This window comes from Phocoena phocoena, chromosome 2 (genome assembly GCF_963924675.1).
Source record: "Phocoena phocoena chromosome 2, mPhoPho1.1, whole genome shotgun sequence".
Lineage (NCBI taxonomy): Eukaryota > Metazoa > Chordata > Mammalia > Artiodactyla > Phocoenidae > Phocoena > Phocoena phocoena.
In genome coordinates, this window is record NC_089220.1 from 63,186,420 (window position 1) to 63,211,105 (window position 24,686).

Here is a 24,686-nt window from a genome sequence, read left to right on the forward strand (position 1 = left end):
GCAGTGCTTTTCTTCAGAAGTATTTGTAAGAGCCCAAATAACATGTTGAGAGATAGCTGTTCATAAAAAAATCCATGCTGCTCCAAAAACACAGTTTATTAAATTAAAAGAAAAGAAATCAGATTCAAGAAAATCCAAAACACTACACCTTGCAGGTAATGAAAAAGGAATGTTAGTCTAAGTGCTACATAAGTTGGCTCTTATGTACAGCCCCTGGCTCAAGGGCTGTACAAGGGTTCATACCTAACACTTTCTAATCTAGTCATTGTTTCTCCCAAATTACAACATGTTCTGGAGAACTGAATGTTACAAAACCATTTTGCAATACTTAAAATTTTTTTAAAAAAATTCTTATCCCATGTATTTTGGGTAAACATTATTCTCCATTTTTACATTCCAAGTAAATTTTTAAGAAAAGAATCATACACAAACACAAGAATCACTCTCAATAGACAACAAAATGCAAAATATACTATGAATTTCTTGTTTAGATAACACAACCATCAGCCTAATCATGTTCCAGCATTCATAGCATTTATCAGCCTATAGACATACCCTCACATCTTAAAACAGTATCTGGCATGTAACAGTTGCTCAATAAACAGCAACTGATTCTACATTGTAATTCCCTGCTAAGATGCTCTAACTGTTCTTCTCAAAATGGAAGCTATATATCAATAATTAACCTGCCAGTCACTCAGAACCCTTCCCTCTTCTCAAAAATACAAATACAAACCAAAACCTTTCTTCTTCTGAAAAACTGCAACCAAATAAATATATATATATATTTTTTTGCTGTACGCAGGCCTCTCACTGTTGTGGCCTCTCCCGTTGCGGAGCACAGGCTCTGGACGCACAGACTCTGCGGCCATGGCTCACGGGCCTAGCCGCTCCGCAGCATGTGGGATCTTCCCAGACCGGGGCAAGAACCCGAGTTCCCTGCATCGGCAGGCAGACTCTCAACCACTGCGCCACCAGGGAAGCCCCAAATAAATATTTTTGAAAAGCAGAATACACTTAACACTTGAAAAACATCTAAAGGTGAGTAACAAGTCTTATTTTGCCCAGATTTACTAAAGGTTCAACAGATGAATTAGAAAGGGTCAAGGCTAGTCCTGTCTAAATCTCACTATACTCTAAATTATGTTGGTTTACCATCTACTGAAGATTGCTTCTTTAAAAGGGAACCCTCCTACACTGTTGGTGGGAATATAAATTGGCGCAGCCACTATGGAAAACAGTACGGAGGTTCCTTAAACTGAAAATAGAGTTACCGTATGATCCAGCAATCCCATTCCTGGGCATACATCTGGAGAAAACTCTAAATTGAAAAGATACATGTACCCCAATGTTCATAGAAGCACTACTTACATTAGCCAAGACATGCAAGCAACCTAGGTGTCCATCGACAGATGAATGGATAAATAAGATGTGGTATATATATATACAGTGGAATACTACTCAGCCACAAAAAAGAATGAAATAATGCCATTTGCAGCAACATGGATGAATCTAGAGATGATCATACTAAGTCAGACAAAGACAAATACCATATGATATCACTTATATGTGGAATCTAAAAAATGATACAAATGAACTTATGTACAAAGCAGAAACAGACTCACAGCCATAGAAAACAAACTTATGTTACCAAAGAGGGACGGGGGATAAATTAGGAGTCTGGGATTTGCAAATATAAGCTACTATATATGAAATAGATATACAATAAGGTCCTACTGTACAGCACAGGGAACTATATTGAATATCTTGTGATAACTTACAATGGAAAAGAATCTGAAAAAGAATATATACATATATAACTGAATCACTTAGCTGTATACCAGAAACTAACACAACATCGTAAATCAACTATACTTCAATTAAAAAAAAAAGATTGTTTCCCTAAAAATGCAAACACTAAAATGTAAATAGATAGCTAGTGGGAAGCAACCACATAGCACAGGGAGATCAGCTCTGTGCTTTGTGACCACCTAGAGGGGTGGGATAGGGAGGGTGGGAGAGAGATGCAAGAGGGAGGAGATATGGGGATATATGTATACGTATAGCTGATTCACTTTGTTATAAAGCAGAAACTAACACACCATTGTAAAACAATTTTACTACAATAAAGATGTTTTAAAAAATGCAGACACTATAAATTCAAGAACTAAAACTATATAACTTTAGAAGAAAAGATAGGCATAAATCTTCATAATCCTGGATTAGGTAATGACTGATTGATTGATGCATGCATGCACGCTGCACAGCATGGCATGTGGGATCTCAGTTTCCCAACCAGGGACTGAACCCGAGCCCCCTGCGTGGAAGCACAGAGTCTTAACCGCTGGACCACCAGGGAAGTCCCAGGCAATGATTTCTTTAGATAGGACACCAACAGCAGGCAAAAAAAAAGACAAATTGGACTTCATCAAAATTAAAAACTTTTGTGCTTCAAAGGATACCATCAAGAGACTGGAAAGACAATCCAAATGGGAGAAAATATTTGCAAATCATATATCTGATAAATCCTTAGTATTCAGAATACATGAAAAAATTACAACTCAATAAAAAGACAAGTAATGCTATTAAAAAATAAGCAAAGGATTTTAATAGACATTTCTCCAAAGAAGATATATAAATGGCCAATAAGCACATGAAAAATGCTCAACATCATACACCATTAGGAAATGCAAATCAAAACTACAATGAGATACCATTTCATACCTACTAGGATAGCTATAATAAAAAAGACTGGTAATAACAAGTGTTGGTAAGGATGTGGAGAAATTGGAATCTTATATACTGCTGGTGGAAATGTAAAATGGTACAGATGCTTTGGAAGTTTGGTAGTTCCTTAAAAGGTTAAACAGAGAACTACCATATGACCTGGAAATTCCACTGCTTAGGTATATACCCAAGAGAACTGAAAACATGCTCACACAAAACATGTACATGAAGTGTTCACAGTAGCATTATTCTTAATAGCCAAAAAGTGGAAATAATCCAAATCTCCACAAACTAATGAAGAGATAAATAAAACGTGGCATATCCATACAAGGGAACATTATTCAGCAAAAAAAAGTAATGAAGTACTAGGACTTCCCTGGTGGTCCAGTGGTTAGGAATACACCTTCCAATGCAGGGGATGCAGGTTCAATCCCTGGTCAGGGAACTAAGGTCCCACATGCTGGGGGGCAATTAAGCCCGTGCGCTCTAGAGCCCGCGTGCTACAGCTAGAGAGAAGCCCATGTGCCGCAACGAAGATCCTGTGTGCTGCAACTAAGACCCAGCACAGCCAAATAAATAAATAAATATTTTTTAAAAAGTAATGAAACACAGATTCATGCTACAATATGGATGAAATTTGGAAGCATGCTAAGTGAAAATATGAAATGTCTAGAATAGGTAAATCCATGAAGACAGAAAATAGATTAGTGGTTACCAAGGGTAAGGGGAGAAGGGAATTGAGAGTGACCACTAAAGGGTATGGGGTTACTTTGAGGGGAATGAAAAATATTCTGGAATTTGATATCAATAATGATTGCAAAACTCTGTAAATATACAGTTGTCCCTTAGTATCCAGTGGGGATTGGTTCCAGAACCCCTGGGAGATACCAAAAGCCATGGATGTTCAAGTCCTTTGTACAAAAATGGCACACTTGGCCCTCCATATCTGAAGGTGCAGAACCAGCAGATTCAGAGGGCCCACTGTACTAAAACTCACTGAACTGTACACTTTAAAAGGATGAATATTATGGCTTATGAATTATAGCTCAATGTAGGTACTAAAGAAATGACACATTACTTGTCCTAAACTGTGCCAAAAGTGAAATCCAGTCGGGGACTTTAAAATCTCCAGTTCCATTCAGTATATCCTGTAATGGTATTAAGACACCAGAAACTACAAGATGGCCATGGATTTAGTAATAACTTTTAAGCAAAAAACAAAAAAGTTTTCTTTTTCAGTAACAAACAAAATCATATATTAATCATATAGTTCCATGCCGTATTTATGTTTTCAGAATCACAAGTAACATTTAAATAGGAATCTTCATATCTGAGTTAAAGGCTCTTCTGAATTACTTTTGGCCATAGCAACTCTATGACATGTAACATACATACTACTCTCCTGAGAACCTGTGTTCTTCACCTTTACTTTTGTATCACTTTTAAGACCAACAGCAAAAACAGTGAAGAATACTGGGGGGTTTGCCTGCATTTCATATTTGATTATTGCTTTTTCTTTCAATGAATGATGCCATTCTGCAAAAATCGGTTTTAACAACCTCTCCTTGCTTTAAAATTCTGTACGTTATTTTGAGAAATGTGTCAATTACCACCACCTTTTACTGCATGGTTAGAAAACCCTCAGCAAATATTTAAAGTTAAGATTAAGGTTAAAATTAAACAGCGTGTGGAGCTGCCAATACAACTAACTCAACTGAGGTCACAAGTAGATGAACAGACATAGCTGTGTACAGCTAAATGTGCACATTCCCAGGCAATGACAACCACCAGTAAGTCTCAACTCTACAAGGTGACTGGCAAGTTTCTACTGACAGCAATTATAAGACATAATCTGATTTCAAAAAAAATTAAAATATAAAAAAGTACATATGAAAATTGAGAGAATAAGTTCACAACTAGAACTTATTTTTAGCTCCTTAAGTCACTATCACCCCTAAACTGTAGGCTCTGAGATCAAGATAAGTGATCAAGGTGTACTCCCTAAATAATGAATGCAAAAATGGTCTTTTCTAATTTATGAACTTACAGAGGACAATGCTGGATACATAATTGACCATTAATAGAAAAGGACCAAGAAGAATTTGTCACATATTATGTAGAGGGTCCATAGAAAAAACATAAATGACCTGTACATTATTCCACAGAAAAAAACCTGGAAATTTCTTCACACAAAGGTGAAAAACTCTAGAACTAAGATTCCTAATCTTTCCTTTGTGCACACTTAAAGGCAACTGTATTAAGAGAGAGAAAATACTAGCAAACAGAATCAAACAGCACATTAAAAGGATCATACACCATGATCACGTGGGGTTTATCCCAGGAATGCAAGGATTCTTCAATATATATGCAGATCAATCAATGTGATAAACTATACTAACAAATTGAAGGAGAAAAACCATATGATCATCTCAATAGATGCAGAAAAAGCTTACGACAAAATTCAACACCCATTTATGATAAAAACCCTCCAGAAAGTAGGCATAGAGGGAACTTACCTCAACATAATAAAGGCCATATATGACAAACCCACAGCCAGCATTGTTCTCAATGGTGAAAAACTGAAACCATTTCCACTAAGATCAAAAACAAACAAAGTTGGACTTCCCTGGTGGCGCAGTGGTTGAGAGTCCGCCTGCCGATGCAGGGGACACGGGTTCGTGCCCCTGTCCGGGAAGATCCCACACGTTGTGGAGCGGCTAGGCCCATGGGCCATGGACGCTGAGCCTGCGCATCCGGAGCCTGTGCTCCGCGACGGGAGAGACCACAACAGTGAGAGGCCTGCGTACCCCAAAAAAAAAAAAAAAAAAAAAAAAAACCCAAACAAGGTTGTCCACTCTCACCACTATTATTCAACATAGTTTTGGAAGTTTTAGCCACAGCAATCAGAGAAGAAAAAGAAATAAAAGGAATCCAAATTGGAAAAGAAGAAGTAGAGCTGTCATTGTTTGCAGATGACATGATACTATACATACAGAATCCTAAAGATGCTACCAGAAAACTACTAGAGCTAATCAATGAATTTGGTAAAGTAGCAGGTTACAAAATTAATGCACAGAAATCGCTTGCATTCCTATACACTAATGATGAAAAATCTGAAAGAGAAATTAAGGAAACACTCCCATTTACCATTGCAACAAAAAGAATAAAATACCTAGGAATAAACCTACCTAATGAGACAAAAGACTTGTATACAGAAAACTATAAGACACCAATGAAAGAAATTAAAGATGATACAAACAGATGGAGAGATATACCATGTTCTTGGACTGAAAGAATCAACATTGTGAAAATACCCAAAGCAATCTACAGATTCAGTGCAATCCCTATCAAACTACCAATGGTATTTTTCACAGAACTAGAACAAAAAATTTCACAATTTGTATGGAAACACAAAAGACCCGGAATAGCCAAAGCAATCTTGAGAAAGAAAAACGGAGCTGGAGGAATCAGGCTCCCTGACTTCAGACTATACTGCAAAGCTACACTAAACAAGACAGTATGGTACTGACACAAAAAAAGAAATACAGATCAATGGAACAGGATTGAAAGCCCAGAGATAAACCCACGCACATATGGTCACCTTATCTATGATAAAGGAGGCAAGAATGCACAATGGAGAAAAGACAGCCTCTTCAATAAGTGGTGCTGGGAAGACTGGACAGGTACATATAAAAGAATGAAATTAGAACACTCCCTAACACCATACACAAAAATAAACTCAAAATGGAATAAAGACCTAAATGTAAGGCCAGACACTATAAAACTTACAGGAAAACATAGGCAGAACACTCTATGACATAAATCACAGCATAATCCTTTTTGACCCACCTCCTAGAGAAATGGAAAGAAAAACAAAAATAAACAAATGGAAACTAATGATACTTAAAAGCTTTTGCACAACAAAGGAAACCATAAAGAAGACAAAAAGACAACCCTCAGAATGGGAGAAAATATTTGCAATTGAAGCAACTGACAAAGGATTAATCTCCAAAATTTACAAGCAGCTCATGCAGCTCAATATCAAAAAAACAAACAACCCAATCCAAAAATGGGCAGAAGACCTAAATAGACATTTCTCCAAAGAAGATGTACAGATTGCCAACAAACATATGAAAGGATGCTCAACATCACTAATCATTAGAGAAATGCAAATCAAAACTACATTGAGGTATCACCTCACACCAGTCAGAATGGCCATTGTCAAAAAGTCTGCCAACAATAAATGCTGGAGTGGGTGTGGAGAAAAGGGAACCCTCTTGCACTGTTGGTGGGAATGTAAACTGATACAGCCACTATGGAGAACAGTATGGAGGTTCCTTAAAAAACTACAAATAGAACTACCATACGACCCAGCAATCCCACTACTGGGCATATACCCTGAGAAAAGCATAATTCAAAAAGAGTCAGGTACCACGATGTTCACTGCAGCTCTATTTACAATAGCCAGGACATGGAAGCAACCTAAGTGTCCGTTGACGGATGAATGGATAAAGAAGATGTGGCACATATATATAATGGAATATTACTCAGCCATAAAGAGAAACGAAATTGAGTTATTTGTACTGAGATGGATGGACCTAGAGTGTGTCAAAAATAGTGAAGTCAGAAAGAGAAAAACAAATACTATATGCTAACACATATATATGGATAAAAAAGAAAAAAAAATGGTTCTGAAGAACCTAGGGGCAGGACAGGAATAAAGACACAGACATAGAGAATGGACTTGAGGACATGGGGAGGGGGAAGGGTTAGCTGGGACAAAGTGAGAGAGTGGCATGGACATGTATACACTACCAAATGTAAAACAGATAGCTAGTGGGAAGCAACTGCATAGCACAGGGATATCAGCTCGGTGCTTTGTGACCACCTAGATGGGTGGGATAGGGAGGGTGGGAGGGAGACGCGAGAGGGAGGGGATATGGGGATATATGTATACATATAGCTGATTCACTTTGTGATACAGCGGAAACTAACACACCATTGTAAAGCAATTATACTTCAATAGAGTTGTTAAGGAAAAAAAAAGGAGAGAGAGAACGAGGACAAATGAGAAGGTCAAGAATATTTCCTTTCTGGGTTATTTTATTAAACTTTGTTTACAAATTTTAGAAACGTTTCATCTAAGAAATCTGGGTTAAAATTGTCCAGCGCTTTTCACGTAGCAGATTCATGGCACAAATGCAACTAAATAATTGAGGCAATCATGTAATAAGCAACTTTGAAGAAATGTGTTCTATTTGGGCACTTTTATACACTGTTGGTGGGAGTATAAATTGCTACAATCATTTTGGAAAGCAATTTGGCAATATGTAGTGAGACCTTTAAAAATATCCTTACCCTTTGACTCAAGAGTTCTATTTCTGGGAATCCATTCTCAGGAAATCATCTGAAATGTGCACAGAGATCTTCTTCCAAGCATTATTTACCATGGTGAAAAATGAGAAACAATCTAATAGGCCCACCAACAGGGAAATGATTAAAAAATTATGGTAATCCATAAGATACAGTTATTTTAGAATATTTACCAAGAATGCCTTTTTACTTTTCCTGATGGTGACTTTTTTTTTAATTTTAAAGTAATATATACTCATTGTAAAGAAAATTTTAAAAACATAAATGAAAAAGTAAAATCCTCTTATTGTCTTATACTCTATCCCCAACTCCTAAAGTTAACTATTGTTAAGTTTTTATGTGTAATTTCTAGAAATTTTCTAGTCAGATACAAACTTACCTAACAAACATTTATATATGGGTAATCCTTTGGTTTGCTTTTAACACAAGTGGGGCCATATTCAGTTTGTTGCTCTTCAACTTTTTTCTTACACTTAACTTTGGGTATCGTTCCACATCAGTACATACAGATCTCCCTCATTCATTTAAAATAGATGTTTCAACATATATCAGGTCCTAAGTTGACAGATATTTAGGTTGATTACACTTTTCTGCTTACAAACAATGCTATAACTAACATATTTGGACACATAACTTTATATAGTAATGTGAATATATTCGTTTCTAAGAGTAGAATTTCAACCTTTTAGGCATCCAAAGTTATTGCCAAATCACCCACCAAAAAAACATTGTACTGATACTCTCTTCCCTACCTCTCCAAACCATTCAAAATACTGGATACCACCAACTTTTAAATCTCTGCCAGTCTGGAAGACAAACATTTTAATTTGCATAACTAGAATTATGAATAGGGTTAAGCCACTTTTCTACTGCATGGTTCATCTTTTTCTTATAGACTTATAAGAGACCTTGGTACAGTCACGAAATTAGCCCTTTGTCACCTGTATTGTAAACAATTTTTTTCAGTTTGTTTTTATTTTTTTATTTTTATTATTTTTTTTTTTGCAGTACACGGGCCTCTCACTGTTGTGGCCTCTCCTGTTGCAGAGCACAGGCTCCGGACGCACAGGCTCAGCGGCCATGGCTCACGGGCCCAGCCGCTCCGCAGCATGTGGGATCTTCCTAGACCGGGGCACGAACCCATGTCCCCTGCATCGGCAGGTGGACTCTCAACCACTGCGCCACCAGGGAAGCCCTGTTTTTATTTTTAAACAATGTTAATAGTATTTTTTACTATCTAGCAAATTTCTCTATTCCTCCCATTAGGGTTCCTGAATTTTATATATGCTTCAAATGTCCTTCCAACTCAAATATTTTTAAAAAGTACATGATTTCTCCTATTCTTTTTATAATGTCATTTTTACTGAGAGCTTTCAACAACTGTAATTATAGATATATAATTATTTACACAGTTGGAGCCCAATTAGGTAAAAAAAAATAGAAAAATACGGCAAGGAAATAAAACATTGACAGTGATAATTGTTGAATGTTAGGATTATATATGATTTTCTTTTCTGTAACTTCCAAATTTTCTACAAGGAACAGGACTTACTTTTTTTTTTTTTTTTTTTTTGCGGTACACGGGCCTCTCACTGTCTGTCATGGCCTCTCCCGTCGCGGAGCACAGGCTCCGGACGCGCAGGCTCAGCAGCCATGGCTCATGGACCCAGCCGCTCCGCGGCATGTGGGATCTTCCCGGACTGGGGCACGAACCCGTGTCCCCTGCATCAGCAGGCGGACTCTCAACCACTGCGCCACCAGGGAAGCCCAGGCCTTACTTTTATAATCATAAGAAAATAACATTTCTTAAAATCAAATTTTAAATTTTTCTTAAGTTTTTGATGGTACTGGCTTCAATTTTCAATCAAGTATTGTTTGAGTACCTCAACTAGAGTCAAACAGTAATACTAAATCTAATACTAAGGCAGAGATTTGTATTTTCTTTTAGCTCCATTGACATGGATGACACAACAGGAGAAAATCTTAAACTGCCAAACGGGTTTGCTAAAAGCAAGAATTACAGTTCCATTTGGGAAGTTACTTTGAATAGTAATCACAATAATAGTTACACCTATTAGGTACTTAGTATGTGCCAAGTATTCTTCACTACATCTTTAAGAGATGGGTACTATTATTATGCCTATTTCACAGATTGGGAAACTAAGGCACAGATAGGTTAAATAACTTGCTCAAACTATGAAAGCAATTAAAAGTGGTAGATTGAATATAAAAATTCTGGTTCCAGAATGCCCATTCTTAATTTCTAAACTAAAATGTTACTTTAAAGCTATTTAAAATGCTATTCAGGTGGCGTCTCTGAGTCTCCAAGCTGAGATTTCCCACATATAATGCCAGTGCACTACCACACATAACAGTGCTCTGAAAAGCTGGGTAATAACAATTACTTGTCATATAAACTATGGCTTACATTAAATTATTTTAAGAGTAAAAGCTAAAAGTAGTGGCAGATGCCTATGATTTCCCTGGCCCATCATTTGATCTCTGCCTCTCTGCCAAAATATGCTAAAATCTTTAAAAATGTGCACATTTTTCTCCCACAATGCCAGGGAATGTGTTTACTACATCATCTTCAACATGGTACCTGCATAAGTTATTCCCATTTGGGCTATATATTTCCGGCAAGCCAATTTTTAGTGCTTTGTGTGAAGCTGAAAGTCAAATAGAAGGTAAACAAATAGGAAACTTCTCATTCTCACAGTTTAGATGGGAATGAACTCTTCTGATTCTGAGCTGTACCATGCATTAGTGATAATAATTTCATGCTTCCTATTCTGGCTTTGCTTTTGTCAATGTTATTGCTTCAAAGGGCCCTTCAGGTACCTAAGAGATAGAAATATTTTCAACTTACTTTTGTGTTTTTTAATAATAAAGGAGAAAAAGTACATACTTGACCATAAAAATGTAGGCACAAACGTAAAGGAAAGGCATACAAAAAATTTTCTATAAATCTACCTTGTCCTTTGTTAGTAGCTGTAAGCTTTTTTGAGTACAAATGGTCAAATTGGACTAGTAGCATCTCTGAGAAAAAGCTTTTAAGTTGGCAGTAATTTTTAAGAAATAATAGTTTAACTACAGATGAATGGCCATAGCTTGCCAGCAATAAGAGCCACAAGTCTGAAACCCAGGAACTCTCTACAATCAACTTTTGATGTTATGACTGCTTTCTAAGGATTTACTGAACAAAATTGACCTTAATTTTCTAATTTTCTAATCTGTAAAAATGGGGATTAAAATAATTGCTCACTAGTGCTATAAAAAATCATGATATTCCTATTAGAAGCTACTAGGACACTTAGAAATTGACAGAACAAACAATTACCTTACAAAAAAAAGAACTGCTTAGGTTAATTTATGAACATAGTATGTTTGGAAAAACACAAATGTGAGTTATGATTAATATCTCTTAATAGTATATGTTGATAAATTTCAAATGGAGGGATGTGATCCACAGGGACAAGATAGAGTAACCCCAAAGAGTAGAGACCTAGGAGAAGGTTAGCTAAAGGTTACATAAAAAGGGCTGAACTGGCCCTTTATTACATAGACTTTTTAATCTCTTACTCTTGTCCTGCCTGTAAGAGCCACTTACTTGCCAGAGATGAAAACACTGAATCTTAGATGACTGGTTGGTCACTTTTGGGAACTTATTTTTAGAGGAAGGTAAAATGGGAAACTAAGAGACCCAAGGAAGATCACAAATGGGTACAATAAATATTTCTAGAGATTTGGAATAACAAAATAAAACTTGTACTTACAACTTGAGATTCACGAGCTTTAGGAAACATTTTGGCAACATTGAGCCCATCAATGACAATATCAAAAGGAGGATGGTATTTTACAAAGTTCTGAAATCTCTTAAGTTCCTAAAAAAGAAAAGTCAGATAAAATATTAACAAGAACCTAGTAAGGTCTTTATTATAAACACACTGCTATGACTTTCATTATTGTTCTGGTAAGTCAAAATATTCATCCCTTAAAAATACACACACACACACAGATGCTTTCAAAATGAAATCTGAAAAGACCAGCCTAATAGATACAACTGCATGTAATTATCTGATACATCTTATAATCTCATAGTGTTTTACACTTCACAAAGTACTTCACATGGTATTTCATTTGATCTGTAACCAGTTATCTAGTCTGCTACACTGACACACATGGTAGTCAGATGAGAATAAAATGTCAAAATCTCTATGCCCTGTTCTATAAGCCAAGGAGAAGCGAATCTCAGATATGCCAGTCTATCAGTGCAACCATGTTGAAAAAACAAGACTCTATAACTTGTACTCCTCTCTTGTCATCAAGAGGATTTGGTTACTTATGGCTATTTTGAAGAGTTGAAAATTCATCCATTCATTCAACAAACATTTGTTGAAAGCCTCATTCTATTGAAAATGGGCACTGTTGTTCATGGTGTCCATAAATTGTTAATGTGGCTACATTGAGACACAGGTTTTGCTTCCATCACTGTAATTTTATTGCAGTGGTGACAATGAGACATGTAACATATTTTTTGCTAGGCTCATAAGTAAAAACTGGATATAACAAGGCTTTTCAATATTAGAAAAGATGAAGGAATAAACAGCAATGTGCTTGCTATATTTAACTTCTGGGGAAAAAAAATTTGTTGACCACCTATATGCCCAGCAGTTACCAAAGAGACAAAAGCCCAACTTAATGGAGCTTGTATTTTAATGGAAGGAGACACAAAATAAACAAGTTAATATATTAAATGTCAAATGTGATGAGTGCTATGGATGGAAGAAAAGGAGGAGAGGGAGTTCCACTCCTGGTAATGATGGAGTAGTCTGTAATGGATTACCAGATAATATTTTCTATATAAAAAATAACTATTTGAAGGTGCTAGAGAATGACCAAAAGCAAGCAGAAATTGGAGGGCACAAAACATATGAAAGAAGGTTTGATGGTTTTAAAACATGTCTGAAAATTCTTTGACACTCCTCCCCCCTCAAAAGGTAGAGTCTAACTCCCTTCTCTTGAATAGAGGCTTTTCTTTGTGACTGCCTCAATGAATGAGTGTGGCAGAAGTGACACTCTGTGACTTCCAAGGCTGGGTATTAAAAGGCAATACAGCTTCCATCTGGCTCTCCCTCTTAGGATGTCTGCTCTTTGAACCCAACCATCATTAAAAACCCAGGCAGAGGTCATGGGTCATGTACAGGTGTTCTACCTGACAGTCGAACTGAGTTCCAGCCAAAAGCCAACACCAACCATCAGATCTAGAGAGTGAGGGAGATTTCAAGATGACCTTAGCCTTCATTTAATTACAACAGTAGAAGGACCAAGCAAAAATCACACAACTCAGTTTAGTCAAACCCTAGAACCATGAGATGATATAATCATAATAATAATAATAGGCGACTGTTTCTGTTTAATGCCACTACATTTGAGGTGGTTTGTTATCTATTTACAGATAACCAGATAATAAGTGAACTGCAGCAGGAGAAATTTGCCTGTATGTGGCTTTTTGCCAGAGGGCACTCTCTAGTCAGCATGGTTGGCAGGGGCAGCTGGAAATCAAGCAGAAAGCCACAGACTGACTGGTTTGAGAAATCAGAAGAGTTTGAGGCTGCCAGAGAGGCTGGGAAGTTACAGAAAGAATGCTAGAAAAGAGGGAACTGCAAAAATCTGTGTATAAATCTGCCCAAATCCTTGGCTAACTCTTGATCTGTACATGCGTGGAGGAGACTCCAAGGAGCCCAGCAAAAAAAAACAACAGATGAAAGACTTAAAAGACTCGAACAAAGATTTCAATTATTATCCACTGCAAGAGTGGCAGAGTCTGGAGTCTCTAAGTCTAACCAAGTTCAACAGTCTGGTAAAGCAGAAAATCAATAACCTCCAGAGGAAGATAATAGAATCCAGAGCCTTTGCAAGATGCCCCTCACAATGTCTAACATACAACTTAAAAAATAATAAACATGAGAGGAAATTAAAAAAAATAAGAGAAAAGAAAGTCAACAGAAATCAATCCAGGTCCAGACGCTGGAGTTAGCAGGCAAGAAATTTAAAGTAGCTACTATAAATAGATTTAAGAATTTAAAGGAAAATATAGTTATAATGAATGGAAAGAAAGGAAAAAACAGAAAATGGAAACTATAAAAATGAACATTCTAGAGCCAAAAGGCACACATGTGGAATAAAATATTCACAGGGTGGACATTACAGCAGATTGGGGATGGGAAAAGTAAGAGTCAGTGAACACAAATGACAGAGCAACAGAAATTATGCAACTGAAGGAAAAAAGATTGATAGAAAAAGATAAAGCCTTAGTAACCTGTGGGACAATACCAAACAGACTAACAAATGTGTCATTCGAGTCTAAAAGGAGAGGATGGAAAGGAAAAGAGAAAATAGAAAAGGGAATCTGAATAATAGCCAAAATTTGATGAAAAATATAACTTATCTAAGAAGCAGAGCAGACTCGAAGCAGGATAAATGCAAACAAAATACAAAGCAGGATAAATCAAAGATAAATCAAACATGCAGGTGTGATATATATGACAACAATAGCATAAAAACCAGGAAGTGTTTGGTAAATGGAATTCTACTGCTACAAGGTTCCTACATTTTATGTGAAATGGTGTAACCTAAACTCTAAGTGGACTAGGTTAAAGATTCATATTATAATTCCAACTCACATATTTAAAAATAATACAGAAAAGGCATAGATAAAAAGCCAACAGAAGAATTCAATGAAATATTTTTAAAAATTTGATTAACCCAAAAGAACATGGAAGTAGGAATAGAGGAACCAAAAAAATTTTTTTTGGATAAATATAAAACAATAGCAAAATAAAATATTTAAATTCAACCCTATCAAAAATGCTGTTTATAAGCATTTTTGTTTATATAATGCTGGTTTTTCTTCCAATTTTATTGCAATATAATTGACATACAGCCCTGTATAAGTTTAAGGTGTACAGCATAATGATTTGACTTACATACATTATGAAATGATTACCACAATAACTTTAATGAACATTCATCACCTTAATATACACAAAATTTTTTTAAAAAGAAAAAAAAATTTTCTCGTGACAAGAACACTTAGGGTTTACACTCTTAACAACTCTTACATTTGACACACAGCAGGGTTAATTATATTTATCAGGTTATACATCATATCTCTAGTACTTATTTATCGAAATAACTACAAGTTTGTGCCTTTGGACTAACTTCATCCAATTTGCCCTTCCCCCACCCCGTCTCTGATAACCACAAATTTGATCTCTTTTTCTGTGAATTTGTTTGCTTGTTTGTTTTTGAAGTACAGTTGAACTACAACTGTATGTTAGTTCCTCATGCACAACATAGCGATTTGATATTTCTATATGTTTCAAAATTATCACCACGATAAGTCTAGTTACTATCTGCCACCATAGAAAGATGTTACAATATTATTGACTACATTCCCCACACTGTACTGTTAATACCCGTGACTCATTTATTTGGTAACCGGGAAGTCTGTACTTCTTAATCTCCCTTAATCTATTCCTCTCACCGGTACTCATTCCCTCTAGCAACCACCTGTTTGTTCTCTGTATCTATGACTGTTTCTATTTTGTTATGTTTGTTCATTTGTTTTGTTTGTTAGATTCCATATAAAAGTGAAATCATCGAGTATTTGTCTTTCTGTCTGACTATGTCACTTGGCATAATACCCTTTAGGTACATCCATGTTGTTGCAAATGAAAAAATTTCATTCTTTTTTATGACTAATATTCTGTTGTGATATATACATATATATACGCATGCATGCCACATCTTCTTTATCTACTCATCTGTTGATGGGCACTTAGGTTGCTTCCATGTCTTGCCAATTGTAAATAATGCTGCAGTGAACACTGGTGTGCATATATCATTTCAAATTAGTGTTTTCGTTTTCTTTGGATAAATACCCAGGAGTTGAAATGCTGGATCATATGGTAGTTCTAGTTTTAGTTTTTGAGGAACTTCCATACTGTTTTCCATAGTGGCTGTACCAATTCACATTCCCACAAACAGTGTAGAAGGGTTCACTTTTCTCCACATACTCACTAGCTCTTGTTATTTGTTATCTTTTCGATAATAATCATTCCAGCAGGTGCGAGGTGATATCTCATTGTGGTCTTTGTTTTCAATTCCCTGGTGACAGTGACATTGAGCATCTTTTCATGTGCCTGTTGGCCACCTGTATGTCTTCTTTGGCAAAACATCTATTCAGGTCCTCTGCCCACTTTTTAATTGGGTTGTTTGTTTTTTTAATGTTAAGGTGTATGAGTTCTTTGTATATTTTGGATATTAACCCCTTATCTGATACATTGTTTGCAAATATCTTCTCCCATTCAGTAGGCGGCATTTTCATTAAGTCATCAGTTTCCTCTGTTGTGCAAAAGCTTTTTAATTTGATGTAGTCCCATTTGTTTAAAATATTTGAATTCAATCCTATCAAAAATGCTGTTTATAAGATGTACTTTAAATATAAAGATATGGATAAGCTGAAAGTGAAAAGTAGGAAGAAAATACATATCATGCATCAGTATGCTTAAGAAAGTCGGAGTGGCAACACTAATTTTAGACAAAATAGATTTTAAGAAAACGAGTATTACAAAAAATAAAAAGGTACACTTTGTAATGACAACAAAATCAATATATGGGGAAATCATATTCATAAATAAGAACAGAGCTTTGAAATACATGAAGCAAAACTTGACAGAAGTGAAAGGAGGAACATAAATGTCTATAATCATAGATGGAAGTTTCAACTTTTCTCTCCATAATTGATAGAACAAGTAGATAAAAAATCAGCAAGGATAGAGAAGACCTAAACTATTAACCACTTTGACTTGATTGATATCTAAAGGACAATATATCCAACAATGGCAGAATATTTCTTCCTTTTAAGTACACATGGAACACCAAGACAAACCACAGCTCTAGGCCATAAAATGAGGCTCAATACATTTAGAAATATTAAAATCTGAAAAAGTATGTTTGCTGATTACTCTAACACACACACACACACACAAAAGTGGACCCTTGTACACTGTTGGTGGGAATGTAAATTGGTGCAATGACTACAGAAAGCCAACAGCAGTAAGATATCTAGACAAGTTTCAAGTATTCCTGAATAATACTTCTAAATAACCCATGGGTTAAAAGAAAATTACACAGGAAATTAGAAAATATTTTGAATTAAGTGACAGTAAAATATTAAATATTAAAATTCATGCCTGCATTAGAGCAATACTTAGCTTTAAATGATTACATGAAAAGAAGAAAGGTCTAAAATCACTGATCCAAGTTTTCACTTTAAGCTAGAAAAAGAAGAGCAAATAAATTTCAAGAAAGTAATAATAATAATAAAGAGTCAAATCAGAGAAACAGAAAAGTAAGAAAACTAACAAGGGAAAAAGTTGGAGGAAAAAACGAACCCCCATCCCGATCTCATATCACACTCAAAAATTATTTTGTTATAGCTAAGTCTAAACCCAAAAGCAAAAACTATGAAATCTAAACCTAAGAGCCAAACCTAGAAGAAAAGAGAATTCTGCATAACATCAGGATAGGCAAAAATTTCTTGGGCAACACAGTCATCACCAATATTCACACAGTATGCCTCCTGATACGATGCCTCTGACAAGGATACAACAGCATTTTTGTGATATTCTTGCCAAAAACACATAGCCTGAATCTAATCATAAGGAAATATCAGGTGAACCCAAATGGAGAGACATTCTGCAAAACACTAGGTCTATAGTTTTCAAAAAAATCAAGGTCCAAGAAAGACAAAGATAACTGGGATTTTTGTTGCAGATGAAAAAAGACCAAAGAAACATGACAACTAAACCCAATGTGTAATCCTGGAGTGGATCTGGGGGAAGGAGAAACTTACAAAGGACATTATTGTGACCAGTGACAATTGTGACTGAGTATCAACTGCGGATTAGATAATATCATTGTATCAAAATTACAAAGAGGAAGAACCCTCTTTGTAAGGGGTTATTGGCCTCTTTAGGCCAATAAGCACATGATTAGACACTCAACATTATTAGTCACTAGGGAAATACAAATTTAAAACCACTGAGAAATCATTATCCACCCACCAGAACGACTAAATTTAAAAGACTGACCGTAATAAGTATGTGGAGCAATCGGAACTTTTAAATATTGCTAATGGGATGCAAAATGCAACCACACTATGGAAAACAATTGGGCAGTTTCTTACAAGGTTAAGCATACATTTATCCTATATCTCAATAATTCCACCTTTAGGTATTGAAAGAAGAGAAATGAAAACATGCATCCACAGAGACTTGTATGTGAATGTTAATAATGGCTTTATCTGTAATTGTCCCAAACTGGAAACAATTCAAGTGTCCATCAACTGGTGAATGAATGGAAAAAAATGTGGTATGTCCAGACAATGTTATACTATTCATAAATAAAAAGAAACTACTGATACACACAAACACATGAATGGATTTCAAAAGTATATGCTAAATTAAAAAAACGGCAGACATAAAAGGCTAATATATACTGTATGATTTCATTTATATGAAATTTAAGGCAAAACTATACCAACGGAAAGCAGATTAATGGTTCCAGGAAGAGGGAGAGGGAACTGACTGCAATGAATACAAGGGAACTTTTGGGGGATGATATACTTGGTCCCATATCTTGATTATAGAGGTTGTGACACAACTGCATGTATTTGTCAAAACTCACTGAATTGTACACTGGCAAATTTTTTATATGTAAATTATACCTTAATAAAGCTGATTAAAAAACAAAAGTAAGAAAATCCTAATAGTAATAAATATTTCACCTTTAAGATAACCATTGGTCCATATGCATGCTTTCATATGTCACTTGACTCTTTAGCTTTTCTATCCCTGCCGACTACAGTTGTGCGGGACCATCCTCTTTCCCTTCTACTCAGCAAAACACTTTGTTTTAAAATTTCTCTGCTCAAATATATTTCCTATACAATGTTTAGAAAATTCCAATTCATATCAAAACTAACTATTAGTTGGAATGGGAATACTATTTTTTATAAATGGAAATAAAACTATCAAGGAAATTAAAACAGTTCACATACAACATGACCATTTCTTGTTTCAGTTTGAATGAACCAAGGAAAACAAGTGCATTATATTTCTAAAATTCAGGTTTCACTAATAATTAACATTAAAAGATTTCCCATTATACTTCCAATTTATCATCTTGGTGCTGCTCTTGGTACTCATTGTATTCGCTTCAGGAGTAATGACAAACTAAGGTAGTTCAGTATTACTGGAAAAATGGACATCTGTAAAAATGAAGAGTTAAACTAAATAGATAGCTTATAAAATCCCCTTCCGGTTCTGATATTCTATGTTGACCACTCTTGGAAATCCCTTAAAACCACAGAATGGAAGACGGTATACTGGAGAAGTTTTGTTTCAAAGCTGAGTCTCAGGAACCTCTGTGCAATCACAGGATGTGTAAAATATAATCTCATCCAAAGATTATCCTCCCAATCCATGTCTTCTAATAGACAAACAGAAAAATCCAAGAGGTTGGGTGGTTGTTGTTTTTTCCCCATTACTAAAGCTCTGCTTAGTAAATATGTTACTAGTCAGGGAGTAATACTTTTACTACTTTGTAATACTTCCAGTGGGTCCTCAAGATACTCACTTTCCAAACTAAACAAATTTATGTCATTGCACACAAAAGCCCTGAATAGACCACGCTGAGAAGGCGTGAAAAAGAAAGAGTTGACCTACTGAGACAGCACACTAACTATGGCATAGGGCAATACAAATATGCAGGCTTAGCTGTTTTAATGGATGGTAAATTTAAGCAAAGAACATTTCTTTCTAGGGCTACTGCCAGAGTTGTACTTGATTGCAGACTGGCTTTGATCTGGGGTCTGAAAATCTACCAACCTTTTGATCATTTGTTTCTTGGCTACTAATAAAAGTTTTAATTAAAAAAAATAATCTTATGGAGACATAATTCATATACCACACACTTCACTAGTTTGAAATGTACAATTCACAGATTGTGCCACATCACCACCATCTAATTTTAGAATATTCTGTCCCTCCTAGAAAAACTCCAGGAATTCCCTGGAAGTCCAGTGGTTAGTACTCTCCGCACTTTCACTGCCGAGGGGCCAGGTTTAATCCCTGGTTGGGGAGCTAAGATCCTGCAAGCCACGCAGCACTGACAGAAAAAAAGAAACAACTCCATTCTCATTAGCAGTCAATCCTCATTCCCCCACCTACCACACAGCAACCACTAATCAATCTACTTTGTTTCTATAGATTTACCTATTCTGGACATTTCAGATAAACTGAATCATACAAATATGTGGTATTCTATGACTGACTTCTTTCATTCAGCATATTTTCTTTCTTTTTAAAAAAATATTTATTTATGTATTTATTTGGTTGCACTGGGTCTTAGTTGCAGCATGCAGGCTCCTTAGTTGTGGCATGAGAACTCTTAGTTGTGGCACGCGTGTGGGATCTAGCTCCCAGACCAGGGATCAAACCCGGGTCCCCTGCATTGGGAGCGTGGAGTCTTATCCACTGCGCCATCAGGGAAGTTCCCTCAGCATAATATTTTCAAGGTTTAACCATGTTCAGCATGTATCAGTACTTCATTCTTTTTAACTGCCAAGTAATATTTCACTGTATGGTAATACCATATTTTATTTACTTATTCATTAATGGATGAACATTTGGGTTATTTCCACCTTGGGGCTATTATGAAAAACGGTGCTATGAACATTTGTGTACAAGTTCTGCATGGATGTATGTTTTCATTTCTCTTGGGTATATATATCTAGGAATGAAACTGTCAAGTTACCAAATGTGGTAATTCTGTTTAACTCATTGAGGAACTGCCAGACTGTTTTCCAAAGTAGCCGCACCATTTTACATTCCCAACTGCAATGTATGAAGGTCCCAATTTCTCCACATCCTCAACCAAAACTTGTTATTGTATGTCTTTTTTATTATAGTCATGCTTGTGGGTGTGAAGAGGTATCTCCCTGCAGTTTTGATGTACATTTCCCTAATGACTAATGATGTTGAGCATCTTTTCATGTGCTCACTGATCTAAAGGGAGTTCTTCATTTTTGTAACATACAGGTTTTATAAATTCAACATATATCTCCTTCAATAATTGTCACAACTTCAATCGTCTTAACTCATTTTATACTTTTAAGTTTAAATCTGAGAAGTTTAACTGCATAGGAATTATAAAAACTGCACAAAAGAAATTGTAAACTCAGATGACTACAGGAACCAGGCAGGTGATATAAACAGGTAAAACAGGCCAAGTCTAAGAAAACATAGAGCAGGCAAAATGATAATTAGCAAATACTGAGATCTCATTGTCGAAGATTCTACAGAAGGAGGTGACGGCTGTGACCAAACTGGAGAATGGAGGTCCCTAAAGGAAACAGTCCAGTGCTTGGTCCAGATAATTGTTGCCACACAAAAATAAAGACACAGGGTTAGCAAAAATAAAGACACAGGGTTAGCAGATTTGATATTCGAAAGAAAATTTAAAAATCTGGATTTTTGAAACATGTAAAATAACTTTTTAAAAGAGTAAAACACAAAGACACTCAAACAAAAAAACTAATATGGGCTAGATCTCACCCTTAGGCCACAAATTCATAATACATTCACTTGGTCAGTGAGTCAACAGATTTTCATTAAGTACCAAATGTATGTGCAAAATAATGTTCTTACTCCTAGGAACAGAAAAGTGAAAACATTTCCTGCCCTCAAGGAATTTATATTAGCCAAGGAAACAAGCAATACCAAGGTAACAAATACTTAATTTCATGTAGAGAAAAGTGCCTTGAAGAACAATTAAGCCAGGCAGGGTATTAGCATCACCTTCCCTAGTCCCTCTCTATTTTAGATTTGGTGAAGGCCTTTCTAATGAGGTGACTTTTGAACAAAGACCTGAATGAAGTGAGGGAGTAAACCATGCTCCCTCTGGGGGAAGTGCCCTCTAGGCAGAGGAAAGAACCATGAAGGCCCTTAAGAAACACCAAAGAGGGCTTCCCTGGTGGCGAAGTGGTTAAGAATCTGCTTGCCAATGCAGGGGACACAGGTTCAAGCCCTGAGCCGGGAAGATCCCACATGCCACGGAGCAATTAAGCTTGTGCGCCACAACTACTGAGCCTGTGCTCTAGAACCCACGAGCCACAACTACTGAGCCCGCGTGCCACAACTACTGAGGCCCGTGCTCCTAGAGCCTGTGCTCCGCCACAAGAGAAGCCACCGCAATGAGAAGCCCGTGCACCGCAACGAAGAGTAGCCCCCACTCGCCGCAACTAGATAAAGCCCGCACGCAGCAATGAAGACCCAACACAGCCAAAAGTAAACAAATAAATTTATTTAAAAAAAAAAAAAGAAACACCAAAGAGCTTGGCATGTTTGAGGATTAACAACTAGGCAATTTGGAAACTCAAAGAATAAGTATAAAGTCTTTATGTAACTATAGTTTGAGCTTAAATTTAAAAAAAAAAAAAAACTTGCTTATTGCTACAACATGGAAAAGAGTAAATAAATGAAAAAACAATTCTAAAACAGCTAATCAAAAGTTTAAATTCTTTATCTTATCGGCCGGCAGTCCCCAGCCTTTCTGGCACCAGGGACTGGTTTCATGGAGGACAACTTTCCCACGGATGGGGTTGGGGGAATGGAGGGATGGTTCAGGTGGTAATGGGAGCGATGGGGAACAGCAGATGAAGCTTCGCTTGCTCACCTGCTGCTCACCTCCTGCTGAGCAGCCTAGTTCCTAACAGGGGTCTGTGGCCCAGGGGTTGCAGACCCCTGTCTTATCCAACCTCTTATTAGAAACAATGAAGTAGAACTGATATTTGTTGATTTGTGGTTGTTACCTAATCACAAATGAGTAGCAGAAAGATCCAAAGATGAACAGCAAGAAAGAGAAATAAAAGAATGGCCCTTATACACTACACTTGATACGTGAGATCTAGAATGGAGGTGACTCCAGCTCCTGCCATCAAAAAGCTGCCTTCATAATGATAAATAACTCTCACGGCATACGTGGCAGTATAACTTGACTCTTCTATTTATTATTTCTTCTACACTATGGATGAGAAAACAAACAGGTTAAGCAACTGGTTTTTCTCAACAAATGATATGCAAAGAGACACTAACTTCTTTTTTAGCTTTCCACTTAGATGAGCTTAAATTTTTTCAAATTTTGGGGATGACGATCTATATGTTTTTGACAGTTTACTTCTACTCTGAGACTTAGATACAAATTTCACAAGGAAATTAAAAACAGATCTCTCTCATTTATTTTGTTTCATTTCCTACTCTAGAATAGCAACTAAGGGGAACCAGGAGGACTACAATAACATATACTCAAAACTGTATTTCATAAAAGAAGCAGTGATCTTAACATGTCAATTATATCCAATGTACTGAAACATCAGATAATATTTTCCAAAGATTAGAAGAAACGGAATATCAAAACAACTGGCTTCAGTCACAGTGGATATGGAAAAACAGGGGAATACCAGTTATTTTGGTTAGAAGCACTGTTCTAAACATGGGAACAACAGTAAAAAAATGCATCTGTGCATCAAATGGCCAAATTTCTTCATGTGCCTTCTTAAAACCATGGGATCCAAATGAATCCTCAATAGAAAGAACACTAGCATGACTGCCTTAACTTAGCCTGAGAAAAATTAAGTCACAGGTCTGGAAAATGTCACTGCAACCTCATAACTAATAATTTTAGAAAGTTTATAATAATTTAATAGCAAGTTATATTTTAGTTGTTTTTTATTCAGTAATTATAATTACTATCATGTAGAATCCTATTTAAAAATACTTATAATTTTATGTGAATTTTCTGATTCCAGTAAGATGAAAAAACAAACAAAAAACCCTTCCTCTTAGGAATATCTAAAAAGGCTGGATAAAATATGACAAAAATACTTAATACGCGGTGAACTTTTAAGAAAGGAAGTGAAATATATCTCTAATTGCCAGAGATGAAGCCAGATCTGAAAATCTGAATGGTAAGGATAAGAGGTGATGTTAATGTTGTCCAGGAAGGAAGCAAAAAACAGAAATGGACTGGGTATCAGCAAACAGGGGCTTGGCTTTTGATACCCCCAGGGGAACTGGAGACCTATCAAACCTTGGGCCCAAATGAGGGGGGAAACTGGAAGTGAACTGCACAGTAAAAGAAGAACCTCTACAAATGAGCACACTGAAGTCCAAACATAATACACCAGCTTCTCTATCTCTACTAGGGGTCTAAGTAGGAAAAGAAAAATCTCTTAAGAAACAGGAACTCCAGGAATTCCCTGGTGGTCCAGTGGTTAAGACTCCATACTTCCACTGCAGGGGGCACGGGTTCGGTCCTCCGTCGGGGAACTAAGATTTTGCACGCCGTGTGGCGCAGCCAAAAATATAATAAGAAGAAAAGAAAAGAAAGAAATAGAAACTCCAGGCTTGTATCTTAAGTAAGTTTGAAGCACAAATTTAGATAAACTATATGACACA

At 36.3% G+C, this 24,686-nt stretch overlaps 1 protein-coding gene and 1 non-coding gene across 3 annotated transcripts in view; one reads left to right on the forward strand and one right to left on the reverse strand.

Moving 5' to 3' along the window:
* The window catches only part of PRORP (protein only RNase P catalytic subunit), a 123,526-nt gene that overhangs the window by 58,317 nt on the left and 40,523 nt on the right, over positions 1–24,686 (reverse strand). For both annotated transcript variants that reach the window (XM_065872296.1, XM_065872297.1), the window contains one exon: positions 11,877–11,984. In XM_065872296.1, the coding sequence (XP_065728368.1) occupies positions 11,877–11,984 (108 nt within the window). The remainder of the gene's footprint in view (positions 1–11,876; positions 11,985–24,686) is intronic.
* LOC136119715 (small nucleolar RNA SNORA1) lies at positions 12,501–12,634 on the forward strand. Its single transcript, XR_010655676.1, has one exon. It is a non-coding gene; the product is annotated as a small nucleolar RNA SNORA1 (small nucleolar RNA).